Here is a 21,766-nt window from a genome sequence, read left to right on the forward strand (position 1 = left end):
TGTTCAATATTTCTACCAGGTCCCAGCTTTGCAGTAGGAGAAACGTCTAGATATCCCGAATACATCTGGTACTGGAATTTCCTTCCATCCTCTGACCCCAGGATATCTGGAGTCACAAAAAGCTAGTGTAAAGTTCTTTGTGTGTGCTGAGGCAGCTACTTTGAAGTGCAAGTGTGGTAGGAGACAGCTCCGCTCCTCCCATCAGATCATGATGGCCCATCCTGCAAGCATGAAGTCCCTTTAGTGTGTGGCTCTCTGGGAGGAATAAAAAAAGGCCAACTGACAACTACATCTAGTCATGTGTCCCAGGATACAGGTTTCAGGTACCAAATGGTGAGGTTCCGTGACAATTGTAAATGGTGTTTTCAACTCGCACGAATATGGTCGAGTCTGGTATCTATGAACAGCAAATGATGAGTTTAGTGGGTGTACGCAGTTTCGCTGTATTAACCTGAACCGTTCATCTGTTTCGTGGGTTTTTCTATCTGTACCCACGGGTTCCATCTTAGATACGGCATCCATTTTGTTTCTTGCCCTCAAGTAGCCAGCGAACGGACGTTGTCCGCTTCGCGACCCTGGGATTCCCAAGACATTAGCGGAAGACACATTTCCTCTGAAAGTGTCTTTATGACGAGGGGGATGATACTATAAGGCAGATGGCCCCGCTCGAGGCTCATCTTGCCGTGCCGGTCTATTGTCTCAGCCGTGCATCCCATTAGGCACGTCCCTTTGATGCCTGTAGCTCGTGTTTCCCGATACCTCCTCTTTTACACCCTTTTCGATCTCCCCACTGTTTCCATCTTCCTCTGCACCTGTCCTTGTTCCTTATTCGATCTGTTTTACTGCCGATTGGAATGTACTAATGGTGGGAAGATGGGTTTTTACAGTTGGGAACCGCCAAATGTTTCCGCACTTATGTTCCGGACCTTGAATGTATCAATGTGACCAAAGCGACCCCTCTCGGGGATAATTATGGGAACCAAGTTGTAAACCTTTGTGTACCATATAACCCTATGGGAGAAACATGTATAAAAGGAGCGACCCACTTGCAGCAATTTGAAGCAGTCTCCCCAAGTTGCACGTGTTGTACTTGCTGTGACTTCTGTGTTCCCTGCAGTAATAAACCTCGAATCTTTGACGCCGAAGGAAGTGTCCCGTGTCTCTGTCACTTGTACGCCGGAACAGGTTACCCACGAAGGTTTCAGGTGTTGTCCCCTGGCACCGCTGGGTCTTAAAAGAACCCAGTCCTTCAGTTGGCGCCCATAGTGGGGCTGCATCAGTGGTACCGGTCCAAGCCCGACGATCGTGAGGAACTTCGTGTGAAATCTCCGAGGGAAGGTGCACTCCGCTTCATCGATCCTGTTGTCGAAATAAGTGGCCCAAAGACTTTTCCCGCGAAGATTCCCGCCTCCTGACGGCTGCGACGGACTGCTGCCCTGACTGTAGACCTGTTTTGGCGCCTGGCGTAGACCTTGGTATAGCGAGACGATTGACGGGCCTTCCTGGTGACGCCATCGATCTTTGAGTTAAGTATTTGTGGGTCGCTCCCAGAGTTCTTGGTTGTGGTTGCTTAGTTGTTGCATGGTTCCATTGCATTTGTGGTTCTTGGTACTTTGTTGTGATATTTGACGACTGCAGCCGCCAAAAACCGAGGGTTTTTTTTGCTCTTTTGCTGGGACTTGGTAAATCCCGTAACCCTTGAAGTTTGTGAAACACGGCTAGTGTGCAAGATGCCTGGTCGCTGTACTTTGTTTAATTGTTTCAGACGTTGTGGTACGGATTCCCGACTGGAGGACTCGTGTCCGATACCTCCGGTTGGAACTCCCACTTATGAGCTCTACAGTAAGCACAGACTAGGTCCTATTACTTTTAATGAATATTGGATTCGTTACACCAAAAAAGATGGTGTCCTTAGTTGGCCACCTCATGGTAGTTTCGAGACCCCGATTTTAGATAACCTCGAGGCAAAATTGTTTAAGAAAAAGTCAAGGCCGGCCATGTTTGATGCTTTTCGGTTGTGGCGTAAAGAAGCCCGACAGAAAGAGATTAGACAGACTAAACGTAATCAGAGAGATGGTGTGGCTACCATTGTAAAGAAAGCAGAGCAGTTTCAGCGTGATAAGGAGGATAAGGAAAAGGAAGTATTCGATAGGTTACAGCGTATGTCGATGGATAAATGTTATCCTGTTTTGCCTACGGAGTCGGATAAAAAGGAAGAATTAGTTGAGGATCCTTTAATGTCCTATCTTATGAAGTCGCCACCTCCGTATGTACAGGGTACCACGGCTCCTGTGGTCCCTCCTCAACCTGCTCCTCAACCTGTTCCTCAACCTGCACCTGTTCTTCCGACTATTCCTGCTCCTTTGTCTACTGCTGTTCCTACTGCTCCTTCGCTTGTACTTCCACATACTCCTGCTCCCGCTACTGCTCCTACTCTACTTACTCCTGTTGCTTCTTCTGTGTCTACTCCTTCTCTTGTTAACCCCTTATGTTATACTTCTCCATCTACTCAAAGTCGTACCTCTCCTGTTGCGGCTAGCTTCTTTAATTCTCTTGGACCTGTTCTTGGGTCCGCTGGTTCGGACGGTCCTCAAAGGCGTAGCCAGCTTCCCGGTAATAGGGAGCGTGCCGCGCTGTATAACATGGCGATGGGTTGGATGACATATCCTCTTAGAAATCCTCCACGTGCTGTACTTGATACGTTCTGTCAATTTAATATTCCGACACAGAGATACGTTTTCGAAGAAATGTGCAAGGTTTTGCGCAATCAGATATCGGCTGATGCACCTGACGATGTGTTGACCGCTTTGTCTGATCTACAGCTTCAGTTCTCGAACGGACTGATAGTGGATACCAACGTTCGACGAGCTGTTGCTAAGCCTGAACAGCTCATTACGGCTCTCCCACAGAGAATAATTACCCTAATGAAAACACTTATGCCAGCTATGAGGGTGAACTGGGACAACTTGTCAGCTTGTAAACAGAAAAAGGACGAGAGTGTCTCTGATTTCTTTATGAGATTTGAGGAGGCATTCATCGATCATAGTGGTCAGGATATGGGTACCGAAGGTGGTCAGAGGTTGTTTGTGGATAAATTTGTCTCTAACCTATTGCCCGACTTGGGCAATAAATTAAAGAATTCTGAGAGTGCGTGGGCTGTTTCTACCTCTGCTCAAATACTGGCTACGGCACAGTATTATGAGAACAGAGAAAAAGAGGAGAACGACCGCGCTGATAAAAAGACGAAAGAACTCAAAACAAAAGTGTTGCTGCAGCAGGCCTATCCTCCGCGTTCGAATCAGAATGATTCACAGCAGCGAAATCGATCGCAGCCGCAATCGAATAGGTTGCAATCTTGAAATGACTCCTCTTCCCAAAGATCTTCGTTAGGGTACAATCAGTGTGCCTATTGTAGACAGGAGGGTCACTTAAAATTCAATTGTCCTGTTCTAAATGATCGTAATAGTGGTAACTCCTCTAGAGGAGGTCGTGGTGGTTCTCAGCAGACATCACGTGGTAGGGGTCGTGGTGCTCAGAATGATCGATCAGATAATTCACCGAATTCCAATAATTGTTTTGATCAACGTGGATCCTCGCAAGGACGATCTGCACAGTACAATGTAGATGATTATTACGTCGATCAGGGAACTGACGACAGTAATTACTAGGACAGCCATAGACAAGGAGAGGGAGTGGTATCAGTTCTGGTTGATCAGAGAGGGCCTTACGTCGCAGTTGCTACATCGGGCGTCGTTGAGCCTTTTCTGTTGGACACTGGTGCAGCGAAAAGTTCCATAATGCATTCGAGACTCCCTGGCGCACCTTTGTCTGGCTTAACAAATGTTTCTGTTGGATTCTCTGGCGCCCCTGTTAGCAATCCAGTTTCGCGCCCTTTGCCCCTTGCAATTGGGCCACGTGGGCTCGAAGCTCCGTTGATTTTGACTACTGGTTGTGGTGAAAATCTTTTGGGCCTGGATTTGCTAAAACGTTTGTATGCAACTTTGTATTGTTCTCCTGCGGGAGTAAAGCTTACGTTAGGCGAGAGGGTTGTCTCTCCTATGTACTTGTCTCTTGATAAGCTTCCACCGGAATTGAGTTCTCTTCCTGCATCTTTGTGGGCAACAGGTCCCAATGATGTGGGCCTGCTTGACATCTCCCCTTATGTTGTTCAGCTGAAATCTAATGTACGATTGCCACGTATTCCCCAGTATCGAATCTCTCTTGATGGTGAACGGGCACTGTTAGCGATCATCTACGATCTGATCGAGAAAGATGTTATTGAAGAAACTCGGGGAAACGTGTGCAACAGCCCTGTACTGCCTATTCTAAAACGTACTGATCCCTCGAAACCGCCTGTTTATCGTTTTGTTATTGATTTACGGGAGGTAAATAAAATTGTGATTCCTCAGTTCCCTGTTGTGCCTGACATCACGGCGCTACTGACTCTGATTCCAGCTTCTGCATCTTGGTTTTCGGTGATCGATCTGAAGAATGCGTTCTTTAGCATTCCGATTGCCGAAGAAAGCAGAGACCTTTTCGGTTTCTCTCTTGGTGGTCGTAGCTTCCGGTTTAAACGTGCTCCTCAAGGCTACTGTGAGAGTCCATCGATTTACAGTCAAGCCTTGAAGGGTCAACTGGATGCGTTTATGTTGCCGGCTGGTGCGGCCTTAATCCAATATGTCGATGACTTATTGGTGGCTGCAGATACTCAGGACATTTGCAAAATTGCTACGGTGTCGTTGCTGCAACATCTCTGTGACTTACATCACAAGGTGTCACCTTCTAAACTCCAATATTGTTGTCAAGAAGTAACCTATCTAGGTCACTTATTGTCAAAGGAGGGAAGGCGGTTGACCCCAGAGAGAATTGCAGCAATCGCGCGAATGACTGTGCCAACAACCCAAAGAGATGTGCGTGCCTTTCTGGGCATCACATCGTACTGCAGACAGTGGATCCCGAATTTTTCACTGTTAGCGAAACCATTGGTGGCTCTTACGTGCAAGGATGTTTCAACTCCTTTACCATGGACGGAAGAATGTCAGAAGAGTTTTTCTGAATTACGTGACTCATTGTGTTCGGCTCCTGTGTTAGGTACCCCTGACTACAGCAAGCCGTTTACATTATATGTTCACGAGAGGGAAGGTTGTGCTTTGAGTGTTTTAACGCAACCTTTTGGAGGAAAGCAACGTCCATGTGCATATTTTTCCTCGACCTTGGACCCTGTAGCTAGAGCATTGCCAAGTTGCCTGAGAGCAACAGCGGCAGCTGCGGTGTCTATCCGACAATCAGCAGGATTGGTCATGGATAATATGCTTACGGTGATGGTTCCGCATGCAGTTGACACTCTTTTGAATCGTACGAAAACTCAGCACTTGACGAGTGCGAGGTTGTCTGGGTACGAATTGACGCTGTTGGCAAGTCATATTCAGATAAAACGTTGCAATGTTCTGAACCCGGCAACTTTGTTACCAATTAGCACGGAGTCAAATGAAATAGCAGAACATGACTGCTATTTGAGGACTGAAGAGGAAACAAAAGGTCGAGTGGACCTTAAAAACACTCCTTTGGAAAATCCAGATGGAACTTTGTATGTGGATGGTTCATGTTTCAAATTGCCGAATGGTGATGTGACTACTGCGTATGCTGTTGTAACTTTGAATACTGTTGTGGAAGCTGCAAGATTGAATCAGAACTCTGCCCAGGCTGCAGAACTGATTGCTCTCACTAGAGCGTGTGTGTTAGCGAAAGGGAAACGTGTGAATGTGTTTACCGACAGCCAATATGCCTTTGGCGTCGCTCATAGCTTTGGACGATTGTGGAGAGAGAGAGGTTTTATGACGTCGCATGGTACTAAGATTCAGCATGGACAGCTTGTGAATGATCTTTTGGATGCACTCACGTTGCCTAAGCAGGTAGCGATTGTTAAATGTAGTGCACATCGTAAGGTGACGGATGATATTGGTTGTGGTAATGCACTTGCGGATGAGACTGCTAAGGAGACTGCCCGGAACCTTAGCACTGGAATGTATGTGGCGAGTTCGGTTAGGTGGCCTACAGAGACGAGCATGTGTGAGGATACTATCGAGAGTGTGAAAGCGATACAGAATGAGGCCACCGAGACTGAAAAGGCGAAGTGGAAAGAAAGTACGGGAAAGTTGGATGCGAATGGTTGTTGGGTTGATTTGTCGGAACACAAGAGATGGATGTTGCCAGATGCGTATGTGCTCGCTGTTGTGACAATGGCACATGGGTTAGCACATATTAGTGTGAAAGGTATTTGTAAGTTATTGTCTCCTGTGTGGAAGAATGATGGTATCACGAAATGTGCTGAACGATTGGTTAAGAATTGTATGGTGTGTATGTTGTATAATCCTGGTAAGGGAACCCCAACACCTCCTGGCCATTTTTCTCCCCCATCATGTCCTTTTGAGGTGATTCAGTTGGATTTCATCCATATGGAGCGATGCAATAACCTGAAATATGTTCTAGTTGTGGTTTGCGTGTTCTCCCGATGGATTGAAGCCTACCCTCTCAAAGACAACACTGCCCTGTCGACTGCGAAAATCCTACTGAAGGAATACTTTCCTCGGTATGGAATGCCTCGGATTGTATGGTCTGATAACGGAAGTGAGTTCGTGGGGAGGGTGATGAAGAGTGTGTGTAAGGGCCTTGGAATTAATCAAAAATTCCATAGCGCCAATCATCCCCAGTCAGCTGGTTTGGTTGAAGGGTATAATGGCACCCTTAAGCTAAAACTAGCGAAGATTCAGGCTATGACTGGTCTTTCGTGGCCTGACGCTTTACCCTTAGCTTTATTGTCAACAAGGGCGACAGTACACTCCCGAGTAGGGCTCAGTCCCTGCGAGATAGTGCTTGGTCGTCCTGCAAATGTTTGGGGGGTCCCTAGACCTAAATTGTTTTCTCATCTTGAGTACCCCATGTTGATTGATTATCTTCATGATCTGACTGCTAAACTGAGGTTAATTCATCAACAGGTCTTTGAAGCACTGCCGACGCAGACGGAGGGTCCAGGTCACCAGCTGCAACCTGGTGACTGGGTGGTGACGCGTAACTTTAGCCGGAAACACAGTTTGGAACCCCGCTTCACTGGACCCCACCAAGTCTTGCTGGCCACGAGGACTGCTGTTCGATTGGAGGGACGTAAACATTGGGTGCACGCCACCCATACCAAAAAGGTCCCTATACCTTTACCAGCAGACTCGTGGGTGAAGAAAGGCATTGCTTCATCTGAGACCGAAACAACATCGAAGTTTGTCCCTTTTAGTGACGCGCAGCTTGTCGAAGATACCTCAGTCCAGCAGGAAGATACTGTTGAACATTTGTCATCAAACTCAAGATCTGAACATTCAACTGATCCACAGAACTCTGTTTCGCCACCGGACCAGTTGTTTGAAGAACAGACACGTCCTGGGAGACATCGTTATTTTCTTCGTTCTAACATTAAAGACTAATAAATTCATACTTTTTGATTCTCCCCCTGACATACTACGTTACCCCCAACGTTGCTACTGTTCAGTCTGAACACTTGTATTATTGTGATTGTTTTTGTATGTATTGAGTTTCGTTCTACTCGTGTTTTTGCTTCCACAGCTGAGAGACATTTTGCATATACATCGTGAATAAAGGCCGTAGGGCCGCGCGTGTACTTCCTTCTGGTTAGTAGGTCTTGACGCTAGGTTAAAGACCGTCGGTTCCTGGGAACTCCTAGGGATTGACTATTACTACACAGAACGAAGTGCGTCAAGAAACGTTGCGGACGGTCATAGGGGATGGCGTTTTCAAAGCTGATGGACTTGGAAGAAGCTCAGGCGCAAAGATTCAAACTGCAACAACTTATTCGTACCAAATGTTTTATGTTTCAAATGTTCATATTGCTTTTGATTGTTTCTGCACTATTGGCGGGTGGGGTGTATTACATGATGTCTTACTTCTTACCTTCTGCCATACCTACTCCTACTTCTGACCCTAAACTTACCTCCACTGCATCCCCTCATTCCTTCCATATCTTACCCGAACACGAGCAGGCTAGACGTGCAGAATTCCGAAATAATTCCTTTATTCAGCTCCTTCATCAGCACCAGTTAGTGGTTAACACTACTAATTGTTGGGTGTGTGGGCTGATGCCACATACCACGGATAAGGGAATTCCATATCTGGTCTTACCGTATAGTTCCCAGGGTTCAGCTCGAGCATTTCAAACAATGTTTCGAAGTGCACTAGATTCTTACCCCAGTCGAGAGCCACGTTCTCCCTACTTTGGCCCTGGCTCGTATCACAAGCATTTGTCTATAGCGATAGAAGATTTAGATAGAGATATCTATGAGCCGTCGCTCATCCCAGAGGAAGAGGTACAAGCCTATAGGGTCCTAAGTAAGGTTGAGTATAGTGCGCTCACGAGTGAAAAACAGCTTAGAAGCTCGCCTCCGATATGGGTCGTACCCCACATTGGAAATTTTTGTTTAATGGGTCGTGGCCGAAGATCGAAAGCCCGGCTTGGAGAGAGTGCTTGCACCGAGAATTACATTCTGCCGATGGTCTCGTCTCCTGTGTTTCTGGCTGCCAAGGGTACATACTTTGTCTGCCATGATCGTGCGTATGCATGGTTGCCCTCTGACTTTGTGGGCTCATGTTTTATCGCAAATTTGTTGCCTCCGTCGTTTACTGTAGATGCAGACTATCACAAGACTAGAGTTGTGAGAGGCATAATTAGCGAAGAGGACACTGCCGGTCAAGAGGCAGGAGACTTTTTCAAGGGTTTCCTCCCGTTTTGGGGGCCTATGGCTAATAGTAGGAACCTGAGACAATTGACTCGAGTGGTGGAATCGACAGCTAATATTACTGCCAGTGCCCTTGGTAATATCACCACAGAACTTCAGGCGGATAGGCTTATGACGTTACAAAACCGTATGGTTTTAGACGTGATCCTAGCAGATCGAGGTGGGGTATGTAAGGTGATCCATTCGAGCTGCTGTATTTTCATTCCAGATAACGCTCCGACCGTTTATCAAGCCATCTCAAAGCTGCATAAGATCTCTGAGTCCATACACGTGGACGTAGGGGATTGGACGCTGCTTGGGTGGTTTTGGGGCCTGATGTCGACTTGGGGTTGGAAGATTCTGATGATTATCGGAGTTGTTGTGGCATTCCTGTTTACGTGTTGCCTTTGTGTACAGTGTGGTCCTGCCTTATGTGGCCTCTGTGCTACGACGTGTATAAGACAACCACCTGTTACCGGAGGTGCTCGGTTGGACAGGGTGATGTTACAGCAACATCTAGATGGTCTGATGAATATCGAATATGATTCCGACTAGTGCTTGCCTACATGAGGGCAAAAGGAGCGTCTGAGGTTCCGTGACAATTGTAAATGGTGTTTTCAACTCGCACGAATATGGTCGAGTCTGGTATCTATGAACCGCAAATGATGAGTTTAGTGGGTGTACGCAGTTTCGCTGTATTAACCTGAACCGTTCATCTGTTTCGTGGGTTTTTCTATCTGTACCCACGGGTTCCATCTTAGATACGGCATCCATTTTGTTTCTTGCCCTCAAGTAGCCAGCGAACGGACGTTGTCCGCTTCGCGACCCTGGGATTCCCAAGACATTAGCGGAAGACACATTTCCTCTGAAAGTGTCTTTATGACGAGGGGGATGATACTATAAGGCAGATGGCCCCGCTCGAGGCTCATCTTGCCGTGCCGGTCTATTGTCTCAGCCGTGCATCCCATTAGGCACGTCCCTTTGATGCCTGTAGCTCGTGTTTCCCGATACCTCCTCTTTTACACCCTTTTCGATCTCCCCACTGTTTCCATCTTCCTCTGCACCTGTCCTTGTTCCTTATTCGATCTGTTTTACTGCCGATTGGAATGTACTAATGGTGGGAAGATGGGTTTTTACAGTTGGGAACCGCCAAATGTTTCCGCACTTATGTTCCGGACCTTGAATGTATCAATGTGACCAAAGCGACCCCTCTCGGGGATAATTATGGGAACCAAGTTGTAAACCTTTGTGTACCATATAACCCTATGGGAGAAACATGTATAAAAGGAGCGACCCACTTGCAGAAATTTGAAGCAGTCTCCCCAAGTTGCACGTGTTGTACTTGCTGTGACTTCTGTGTTCCCTGCAGTAATAAACCTCGAATCTTTGACGCCGAAGGAAGTGTCCCGTGTCTCTGTCACTTGTACGCCGGAACAGGTTACCCACGAAGGTTTCAGGTGTTGTCCCCTGGCACCGCTGGGTCTTAAAAGAACCCAGTCCTTCAGTGGTTAGGACAGGAAAATGCCAACTTTCTAAAAGTGCAACACAAAAAGATGATGGACGGAATGTTGAACACTGTCAAACATTCACCTCCAGTCACAGATCTTGGTTTTATACATTGTTCCAGTTTAAACCCAGACATATGCCAATCAACCTTGACCCTGTTCCCCATGGGAACAGTCCAGCCCATGTGTGGGTCCCTTGCTCACTTTTTTTCCACTGGATTCAAGCTAGCCTGGTTGATGAGGGGTGTTACCCCGAAACTGGTCCCAGGATGATTGTTTCCGTCCAGGGAAGACCTGGTTTGGCAGTTTGGGCTGGACTGTTCCCATGAGGAACAGGGTCAAGACTGATTTGCTTATGGATCGGTCTGAACTGGGGTGGCGAAGTGAGCTAAAGAATGATGATGGATTCAACTCAGATCTGTGACTGGGGATGAGTGTCTGAAAAGGTCCATTGCTCTGACCATCATCTTCTTGTGTTTGGTTTGTTCACCCTAAGTTGGCAGGGTATGCCCAGATGTGGGTCCCTTGCTCACTTTGCATATGGATTCAAGCGAGCTTGGCTTATGAGGGGTGTTACACCTAAACCGGTTCCAGGATGCTTGTTTCCGGTCCAGGGAAGTTCTGGCTTGGCAGTTTGGGCTGGACTGTTCCCAAGAGGGACAGGGTCAAGACTAATTTGCATATGGCTGGGTCTGAACTGGGGTGGCGAAGTGAGCTAAAGAATGATGATGGATTCAACCCAGATCTGTGACTCGGAGTGAGTGTCTGAATAGTTTCAGCGCTCCGTCCATTATCTCATTGTGTTTACTTTACCTTTAAAGAGGGTTTTCATTTACAATCCATTTGAGTACAAACATGATATTTCTAGCCGGTCCCAATGTAAAATTGTCACTTATTAAAGGTAATGAGGTAACCCAATGTTATCCTATGGGAGAGGTAGGCCTTGCAGTAGGAAAAACAAATGGGTTTTTCACTACCAAGATATGTAAAACTTAAAAGTGTGCAAGCATGGATGCCTTCATGATCCTTTTTTAAACAATTACTAGGAAAATCAGCAGTTGTGGCAGCCCACAGCAATTACGGGAGGAGGCATTGATTTTGGACTCACTAATATTTGTGGCCAGATGCATCAAGTATTTTTTTTAAATACTTTAAACCCTTCCCTGTGAGCTGTTTAGGGCCTACCCTAGGGTTGACTTATATGTATTAAAAGGGAAGATTTAAGCCTGGCAAAGGTTTATTTTACCTGGTGGAAATGGCAGTTTTAGACTGCACACACGAGATGCAATGGCAGGCCTGAGACGTGTTTAAAGGGCTATCTAAGTGGGTGGCACAAAAAGTGCTGTTGGCCCACTAATAGCATTTAATTTACAGGGCCTGGATACATGTGATACCACTTTACTAGGAACTTTTAAGTAAACTAAATGTACTACTGGATGTAAGAAGTCAATTTTACCATCTTTAGATGAGAGAACACAAACCCGTTATCACAGGTTAGCAGTGGTAAAGGGCACAGTGTCCTTAAGTAAAGAAAAACAAATTATGCAAAACAGGAGGAGTGGCCAGGTTCAACAACTATGATGTGTTGGCTATGGGATGAATGTAGGCATGCTGACTATGGGTTACTGTTGTAAGTCTGGCTTTTAGAAGGTGTAGGAGAGCTGGGTGCACACATTGTGTAGAAGCAGTGGCTGTGGATTAATGTAGGTGTGCTAGTTCTGGAGATTTAGAAGGAGTGTTGGTGTGGGACGGTGTTCGAGTGTTGGTGTGAGATGGTGTAGGAGCGCTGGCTGTAGGGATAGTGTAAGACTGCTTGTTGTGGGACGGTGAATTAGCGCTGAATATGGGGTTAATACAGAAGCACTGGCAGTAGGATGGTGACGGAGGGGCCCTGGCTTTGAGATGATGGAGGAGCCCTGGCTGTCAGTGAAAGATCGCTGACAGTGGGTTAGTGTAGTAGCGCTGAAGATGTAGGAGTGCTGGCTGTGAGATGGTGAAGGGGTGCTGGCTAGTCATCTTGGGCCCGATTCACAGAAATAACTTAAGACAAAATCCTAAACTTACTACTTTTGGTATTCACAGAAGTTAGGATTTTGTCTTAAGACAGACTTAAGACAGACTTAAGACAGAATCCTAACTTAAGTCTGTCTTAAGTCTGCCTTAAGTTTGTCTTAAGACAAAATCCTAACTTCTATGAATGCCAAAATAAGTAAGTTTAGGATTTTGTCTTAAGTTAGTTCTGTGGATCGGGCCCTCTACTTTTTATTTTACCCATTCAGAATCTATATGTATTAATTCAAAGCACCTAGCTTTTCAAATATCATAATTGATTGTATTATCTGTATATGTTCAATTTGATTGTAATGTTCTCCATAATATGAAACTTTCTATTAATATATTGTATTGTGATAAGACAGACTTAAGTTAGGATTCTGTCTTAAGTCTGTCTTAAGACAAAATCCTAACTTCTGTGAATACCAAAAGTAGTAAGTTTAGGATTTTGTCTTAAGTTAGTTCTGTGAATCGGGCCCGTTAACTGTAAGGTGAGTGGAGTGTAATAGTGCTCATAGCACACGAAAATACAGAACTTCAGCAGTATGTGGGGCTGGAGCAGGGTAAGCAGGTGCATCGTTTGACTCCACCCACTACATATTCACTCACCTGCAGCGATGGCCCCCACGAGCGGAATCAGCAGAAGACCTAGAGGGTAGTTCCAGGGACCAATGATGAGCACCACCCCGAATGGATCCTTCCGGATATATGCAGTGTCTAAAGTTGTCGCCTAGAAGGAAAAACACTTTGCGTGAGCAGAGATACCAGAGAACCTTGGGGCATATTACCAACAGTTAGCGATATTTATCGCTAACTGAGCTTAGCGTTAGTTTTTTTAACGCCGCGCTTCGCCCAATATTATCGCTGAGATAACGTCCTATTACCAACGTTTATCTCAAAAGCGATAATATTGCAGGCGTTAGCGTGAATATCGCTGGAAAACCAGCGGTGTTCACGCATTAGCGTGCAAATGCTGTAAGCCATGTTATCCACCTCCAATTGGATAACATGGCTAAGAACTGGTATTTGCAGGCGTTAGCGTTTGGCGATATTCGCGCTTAGCGCGAATATTTCCATTGCTTCGCCTTTCTTGGTAACAGGCGATAGCGATGTTAGCGACTGCTGTCAGTCGCTAACGGGTTGGGTACGCCAACTTTGCATGTCATTAGCGATAAATAATGGCTGACATGCAAAGCATGCCCCAAACTGCTCGATATCGCATACAAGCTATCGCTAACTGGTGTAGGCGATAGCTTGGTAATAGGACGATGGAATTATCGTCGCTTTAGCGGCCAAAAACGGCAGCTAAAGCGGCGATAATTCAATATTGCCACCCTTGGAAATATGCCCCTTTGTCCTTAGAATCGTGGGTACTATGAGTTGCAGATCTCAATTTGGGGGATTTTATTCTAGCTCCTCGTCCTTTATATCAGACCATCTTAAAATATATACCTCAGCAGGGCCAGACTGGGAATCAAAAGTAGCCCTGGAAAATTTGTTCATACTAGTCCCATATTCCTTGGAGCAAGTGCACGTGAGCCTGAGCACTGCAAGCATGGAAGCCTTCATGATCCTTTTTAAAACAATTACTAGGAAAATCAGCAGTTGTGGCAGCCCACAGCAATCATGGGAGGAGGCACTCATTTTGGACTCACTGATATTTGTGGCCAGGTGCATCAAGTATTTTTTTCGGTCACAAATGATCCAATTCACAGAAGAGGGCTGTGATCGTAAAAATTCCTTTTCTTCTGTACAAATCACAATTTGTCTTTTGATAACAAGTTACCGAATCGCAATTTCGATTTGTGACTCAATACTGATTCTTTATTTGGAAATGGCATATATTTAGGGTGTCCCGTCCTAATACCGAATCTCTGGGGTATGCCTTAGGGTTCTGCATCAAACAATTAATGTTTTACCACCGCTTAATGAATGGATATTACTACAGCTAATAGGTAAAAGCCGTCTCCAATGCCCTGTCAGAATGGATAGAGTCCAAAACACATCTAAGCACTCAGAAGCACAGCACCAGGGGCGTAACAAAGGCCCCCGCAGCCCATGCAGTGCGGGGGGGCCCCCCGAGGTCCAGGGGGCCCCCTGAGCACATTGCAGACCTGCTCGAAATATGAGTTTACACTATGGACGCACTAACGGCCCAGACATGACAAAATAAATTACTTTCAATTCTGCGCAGCCGCAGATGTCTCCGGGTCTGCGGCTGCGTGTTTTTCACCCTTAGGGTGGCGCGCAATTGAAAGTGCGTGTCTGGTGAGGCGAGGCTGCACGGTGCAGGCGGCCGGGAATACATCAATACAAGTAAAAGTTCATATAGGTCGTTTCCGATTCCGACCGTTCTGCTGAGTGGAGACGAAGACCATGATGATTGCTCCAGTGCGAGGACGTGGCACCTATCCTGACTGCACCGGCGGTTTCATTCAGCTCCTGCTTCCGGTAAAGCTTTATATTTTCCAGTCTAAGGGGGGACCCAGGGAGAGCCAGGCGCGAGCCGGTCTCTTCCTGGGTAGGTTCGCGCGAGAATCAGGAAGGCAGGTGGGGACTGATTAGTGAACAGATATAAGGGAGTCAGGCTGGCGGTTGGGAACTGCGTAGCGGGAGGCTAGTAGGGAGGTTTGTTTTGCGGCGCTCGTGGTTTACATTGTGTCCTGGGTCATGGAGGAAGCGGCGGAGGTCCGGAGGGCGGTACAAATCCTTTGTGAGGCGGGGCGCGAAGACCTGCTGAGGCCGGGTGTCCCGGCGGAGGCGTGGGTCGGCTTGGCCCGCCCCCCTCGCAAAGCGTCTGAGGGCGTCTCCAGGGCGGTGGAGGCCTGTTTATCGGAGGGCCTGGAGGAGGAGGAAGACGGCGAGGCGGCTATGCCGGCAGACGGGCCTGGGCTGGTGTTGCCCGCCGTTGAAGTGGAACCCCCGCCGGATGCCCCGGGCGCCCTCCAGCAGGTATGTGCTTTACCATTTTTTAGTGCTGGCACACGTGGGGCGCCCGGGGGGAGGAGGGGTCGTTCGGCGGGCCGGCAGGCTCCGAGCCCCAGCGGGCTGGTACGGGGGAAGTCGGGGAAGACTCAGGCGGGCCCTAAACCCAAGCGTGGGCGGAGCCTGGACGTGCCTGGGCGTGTGCAACTCACCCCCCCTGCAGCGGTGCCCCCTGTACCCCCCTCAGCGGTTCCTCAATTGCCGGACGGGGCCTCGCCTTACCTGTGGCTGAACGGGCATTGTTTTCTGCTCTCTCCCGCCTTGCCGGGGCCTGGTATTGCTCCGCATCTCTCTTTTGGCCCCCCACCCCAGGGTGGGGCTGATGTCCGGCCCCTGTCAGACGCGTTGTCGGTCTGCCCTCCCTCTGAAGTCCCGCCCCCTGCTACTGTTGTTCTTACTGCGGGTGCTGCACCCAGTGGGCTGCCACCCCCGGCTGCCAAATTTGCGGACGCCGGTGTGCCTGGCATGGGTCTACCACCTCCACTCCCTTGGCTCCGGGTGGGAGGGGTTTGTTGCAAAAAGGGGCGCCCCCGGGCACTGGTCCTTCTCTGTTCCCGGTCCCCAGGGGTCGGCCGGGTGGCCGTTTGGGTGGCCCTGAGCCTGGGACGGTGGGTGACATTGGTTTGGCGGCGGCGACTCGTTCCTCGGGGGGTGATGGCGCTTTTGTTTTCGGGGGGCCTGTTCTGGGGTCCTCTTCCTTGTCTGGCTCGAGCGGCCGCAGTTTTCATGCGGCGCCTTCGGCTGGGCGGCTGTCGGCTGTTTCTACGGGCCCGGGAACTGTCCACACGGCTGTTTCCAGTGGTGGGCTTACTGGGGGGCTATCTGGAGCGGATAGCTCTTCTACAGCTTTCAATGTACATAGTTTTCAGCCTATTGATTGGCAGTTTTATGATGGGGGTATTGGTGATGGGGCTATGCCCAGTGGCAGTGACCAAGTTTTATTTTCTGATGAAGCTTTCTGTGGGAATTTTCGTGAGGAGGATTTGGAGGAAGGGGAATTGAGAGACACAAATGTTGGGCTTTTGGCAGCACGGGCCCAGGGGGGTGGGTTGGGGCAACCCACTGTTTCTCGTGTTTTGCAGGAGTCTCGAGCGGACCATGCAGGTGTACGAGGGGCAGTGAGGTCTGGACCTTCGCAGAAGGATCGTGGGGCTGTCGCACTGCAGTCGGAGCAGTTGCCAAAAGGTAAGGATGGGTGGTGGTCTGTGTGGCAACCTAGGGAGAGTCTCCCTGTGAAGAGTACAAGATCTATTGGTACGGGAGATGGGGTTGTGGTTGAGCGAGTCGCTCTGGCACCGAGGCTTGAGCGGCCTGTACTTTCGAATGTTTCTACGGGGGATGGGGTTGTGGTTGAGCGAGTCGCTCTGGCACCGAGGCTTGAGCGGCCTGTATTTTCGAATGTTTCTACGGGGCAAGTTGCCAAAGAGGTTTCTACAGCAGGGACTGGTGGAATGGTTGCCCCACAGGTTGCGGAGGATAGTATCCTTCCGAAAAAATTGCCTTATTCTGGGGTAGGGATGCCTTTGGGGTCTCATTTGTCCGAAAAAACGAAGAATCTGATATGGTCTGGGGCATTTGTGGATGTTTTTCGACTTCTCCATAGAGAGGTTCAGGCAAAAGAGGGGTCGAAGGAGGAGGAATTAGAACTGGCTCGGAGGCCTCGTGTTCCGAAGTCTATAGAGAATTGGACTTCGGCCTTCCTGATTTATGCCAGTGTTTATTGTCAACGTCATCCTGAGACGGCAATTGATATGTTTAAATATGCAGATATAGTCCGCAAGGCTCACAGTTATTTTGGTGGCTTTGCATGGTTGTCCTATGATGACGAATTCAGGGCCCGCATGAGCGCTTTCCCCGAGCGTTCATGGGGTGAAGTTGATTCCGAATTATGGTTACAGTGGATGGCATCGGCAAATCCGCCTGCTACGACCCACACGGCTAGCGGGCAGCCGGTGTATTATCGGCCCTTTTCAGCTCGCCCCGCTCAGTCTGGGGCGGGGGTTTGGGGCAGAGGTCAATCAGCCGCCTCTGGCACTTGCTGGCACTTTAACCGGGGTTCCTGTAACAGGCCAGCCTGTAGGTACAAGCATGAGTGTTCGCAGTGTGGAGGAAAGCACCCCCTCACCCACTGTTTTCCTGGACAACGATTGGGCGATCAGGGACGAGGTTCTGGGGGTCGGGGACAGCAACAACAGTCTGCTTACAAGGGCTCCTACTCCTATTAGGCAGAGGGTTCTCGATCTCTGGCTGGTAGATTATCCAGATTTTGAAGCCGCTAAGATCTTGTCTTGGGGTTTCAAAATTGGTTTTCGGATTGGTTATCAGGGACCCAGGGTGGGCAGGTGGTCGGACAATTTGAAGTCTGTGAAGGAGAGTCCCCATGTTGTGCGGAAAAAGCTGGATGCCGAGCTTGCGGCTGGTAGGATTGCTGGTCCTTTTGTGTCTTGTCCTCTGCCTGACTTGATTGTTTCACCCCTGGGCGTGGTGCCCAAGAAGGCGGCAGGGGAGTTTCGTCTTATACATCACCTGTCCTGGCCCGAGGGTACATCCATTAATGACTTCATCGATCCGGCCGACTCAACTGTTACTTATGCCTCGGTGGACGATGCCTTACGGCTCGTGCGCACGGCAGGTATTGGGGCATTGCTGGCGAAGAGCGACATCCAGTCGGCCTTCCGGCTCTTGCCCATCCATCCTTGGGATTTCAGTCTGTTGGGAATGCAGTTTGATGGTTGTTTCTACGTGGATCGAGTGTTGCCCATGGGCTGTTCAGTGTCCTGCTCCCTTTTTGAAACTTTCAGTACCTTCCTGCAGTGGAGATTCACTTTTGTTACTGGCCACGTCCTGGTTTGTCATTACCTTGATGATTTTCTTTTCATTGGGGAAGGTCGCTCCGGGCAGTGTCAGTCGGCTTTGAACAGCTTTCAGGCCCTGGCGGAGGAATTGGGTGTTCCTTTGGCGCCGGACAAGACTGAGGGCCCATGTACGTCCCTGACTTTCTTGGGGATTGAAATTGACACGCTGTCTATGATGGCGAGATTGCCTGCAGCTAAAGTGACGGAAATGTCTGTTTTCATACAACTGGTGTTGGGGGAGCGGAAAGTCGTTTTGAAAACTGTCCAGAAGCTGTTGGGATACCTCAATTTTGCTTGTCGGGTTGTTCGGGCGGGCAGGACGTTCTGCAGACGTCTGGGTCTGTCCATGTCCGGTGCGAGCCTCCCCCATCATCGGGTACGCATTACTACCGCTGTGCGTGCCGATCTGACAGTCTGGCTTCGCTTTCTGCAGGAGTTCAATGGCGTGTCCTTGTTTTTTGCGGATGAGGACATGGTGTGGCAGGTACAGTTGTTCACTGATGCTTCAGGGGCTCACGGCTTCGGAATTTTTTGGGACGGTCGGTGGTGCGCGGCCGGCTGGCCGGCGCACTGGAAGGATCAGGGTCGCAGCATAGCGTTTCTGGAGCTCTTCCCACTGCTGGTTGCTTTGTATCTTTGGGGGGATGAGTTTCGGAATCGATCAGTTTTGTTTCATGTGGACAATTTGGCAGTTGTACATCTTGTCAATCACCAGAAGGCTCGTGATTTGCGGGTGTTGCGGCTCCTGCGCGCATTCATGCTGCGGTGTCTGCAATTAAATATTGTCTTTAAAGCACGGCATGTTCCTGGTACTTCTAACTGCATCGCTGACTCTTTGTCTCGATTTCAGTGGGCAGAGTTCCGCAAGTTAGCTCCTGGGGCGGACCTGGAACCAACAGCGATCCCACAGTACGTATGGGACCTGGGGGATTGAGGGTTCACCAATTAGTCGAAAATTCGGTGGCTGCCTCCACAAGGCGGGGGTATGTGAAGGCTTGGAGTGAGTTTCTGCAGTTCGGTAAGGATTTGGTGGGACCGTCTGGGGCTGGTTGGTCTGATGAACATGGCATCTTGCAGTTTGTGTTGCATTTGGCAGACAAAGGTCTATCGCCCACTACCATTTCGGGCAAGTTGGCTGGGATTTCTTTTTATGGGCAGCTTTGGTGGGGGAGGGATCCGGTTGGGGGGGTGTTGGTCCGAAAAATGTTGAAAGGTTTGGCCAGGCTTCGGGCTGGTGGTCCGCAGCTTCGGCAGCCAGTGACTTTTGAGTTGCTTCAGTTGTTGTTACCGGAGTTGGAGGTATGTTGTCATGATGCCTTTGAGTGTGCCAAATTTCGTTTGTGTTTCATTTGGTTGTTCTTTGGGGCATTTCGGGCATCGGAATTGTTGGGGTTACGGGGTAGGGTAGGCATGACTAGCAGTGAGGTAGTGTTGGAGAGTGATAGGGTGCGGCTGTGGCTGCGGGCATCCAAAACCGCTCAGTTGGGGAGGGGCAAGTGGGTGTTCCTTGGCAGGAGTGGTGTTTCTGCATGTTGCCCGGTTGGGGAATGGGAAGTGTTTGTTTCCTCTCCACATTTTCTCCAGGGGTCTATATTTTGTCATGTGGATGGTAGTCCCATAGTGGCATCCCAATTGTTGGCTGTATTGCGCAAAGTTTTGTTGCGCTTGGGGAAGGATCCGGTTCAGTTTGGTACCCATTCATTCAGAATTGGTGCGGCGACGGAGGCCGCTCGTTTGGGGTGGGACTGGTCCCAGATCCGACGCATTGGTCGTTGGCGTTCCAAGTGCTGTGAGAAATATGTGAGAAAATAGTGCATTTTTGGATTGTCTAACATTTCTTTCTCTCCTAGGTCCTTGGCCGTCGGTCACCGGAGGCAAACAGAGGGTGTGGATACTGGGGCACTCTTTTATTAAACGTGCAGCTTTAGCCGCTGCCACTCAGCTCTGTGGGAGATCGCTTGGTCTAAACAGCACGACACACAAAGTCTCCTGGCATGGAACAGGGGGCATGCGCTGGGGTGGGCTTTTCCCCGCCTTGGTTGCTTTGGTTTCCTAGTGTTTGGGGGGCCCTCCGGATCTCCTGGTGCTACATCTGGGCGAGAATGACTTGGTTTCTCTCTCTGGGTTGACTTTGTTGAAACTCATGAAGCAAGATCTGGAAATTATAAAAACCACATGGGTGAGCACCATGCTGATATGGACTGAGTTTGTGCCTCGTCTGCAATGGCGTGGAGCAAGGAACCATTCCGCCCTTGAAAAGGCCAGAAGGAAAGTGAACAGGACAATGCGACCTTTTTGTCATAATTTGGGTATCTACTGTTTGAATCATTATCATTTACAGGTCTCTGAACATCATTTATTTTGTGAGGACGGTGTGCATCTCTCGGCTTTGGGTATTTCTTTTTACCTTTTAGAGCTCAGGGATTTGATTAGTACAGTTCTTCAGGTACAATTATGGTGTGCTCCTTCCTGTCCTTTTGGTGGGGCAGGAAAACGCTAAAGGTTTTCCTGGGTGGCGGGTTTTTGGTAAGTGGGGGTGGGCAGCCTGGAGCGGGTTGGCCATCCTGAAGGGTAGCGTGGGTAGGTTAGGGGTAGTAGGTAGGAGTTTCGTTCTGGGTTTTGGGATTCAGGTTTTGTAAGATCATTGTAGAGTTGGATGTTGTAAATAAATAAATAATGAAATGTGTTTCGTGAAAATTATGATGCACCTGTCCTAAAATAAAGTGGCCTTTTTTGCTCCTAAAAGAGAGATGTGGACAATGATTTCTTGCGCGAGGGGGGACCCAGGGAGAGCCAGGCGCGAGCCGGTCTCTTCCTGGGTAGGTTCGCGCGAGAATCAGGAAGGCAGGTGGGGACTGATTAGTGAACAGATATAAGGGAGTCAGGCTGGCGGTTGGGAACTGCGTAGCGGGAGGCTAGTAGGGAGGTTTGTTTTGCCCCACCCACCCTCCCTCTTTTTCTTCTACATTGGGGTGGGGGGTGCTTTTTCTTCTGCGGTACTCTAGGTGCTGCTCCTTTTCTTAGCCTGCCACGGTTAGGATGGGTGCCTTTGTTCTATTTAGAGGCGGGTTTTTGGTAAGTGGGGGTGGGCAGCCTGGAGCGGGTTGGCCATCCTGGAGGGTAGCGTGGGTAGGTTAGGGGTAGTAGGTAGGAGTTTCGTTCTGGGTTTTGGGATTCAGGTTTTGTAAGATCATTGTAGAGTTGGATGTTGTAAATAAATAAATAATGAAATGTGTTTCGTGAAAATTATGATGCACCTGTCCTAAAATAAAGTGGCCTTTTTTGCTCCTAAAAGAGAGATGTGGACAATGATTTCTTGCGCGAGCTTTTTCCTCGGGGCACTGTTCTCCTTTTCCGGTCTGTTAGCATCTGTTACGTCTTCCTTTCCTCCATAAATTTTCATACAACAATAAAAATGTCACAAAGATCGGAATGTTGTCTAGTGGAAATTCTGACTGATTATCAAGTAGAGCAGAGAGTTAATATGCCGACTGCAAAGTATGTGTTGAATGCAGGTCAGGAGAGCATATCATGTAAATAGGTTAGTGCTTTGTTCGAGACATCCTTTTGTTTACTTGCAGTGAGTGTTTAA

General features: G+C 48.7%; 2 protein-coding genes across 2 annotated transcripts in view; both read right to left on the reverse strand.

Annotated features, from left to right (window-relative positions):
- The window catches only part of LOC147736541 (aldehyde dehydrogenase family 3 member B1-like), a 404,208-nt gene that overhangs the window by 332,741 nt on the left and 49,701 nt on the right, over positions 1-21,766 (reverse strand). The window lies entirely within an intron of this gene.
- Positions 1-21,766, reverse strand: part of LOC147736542 (aldehyde dehydrogenase family 3 member B1-like) — a 288,913-nt gene that overhangs the window by 99,021 nt on the left and 168,126 nt on the right. Inside the window, exon 4 of the mRNA XM_086953282.1 lies at positions 12,944-13,064. Coding sequence (XP_086809408.1) covers positions 12,944-13,064 — 121 coding nt within the window. The remainder of the gene's footprint in view (positions 1-12,943; positions 13,065-21,766) is intronic.

The sequence above is a fragment of the Lissotriton vulgaris genome, chromosome 1_2 (genome assembly GCF_964263255.1).
Source record: "Lissotriton vulgaris chromosome 1_2, aLisVul1.2, whole genome shotgun sequence".
Classification (NCBI taxonomy): Eukaryota; Metazoa; Chordata; class Amphibia; order Caudata; family Salamandridae; genus Lissotriton; species Lissotriton vulgaris.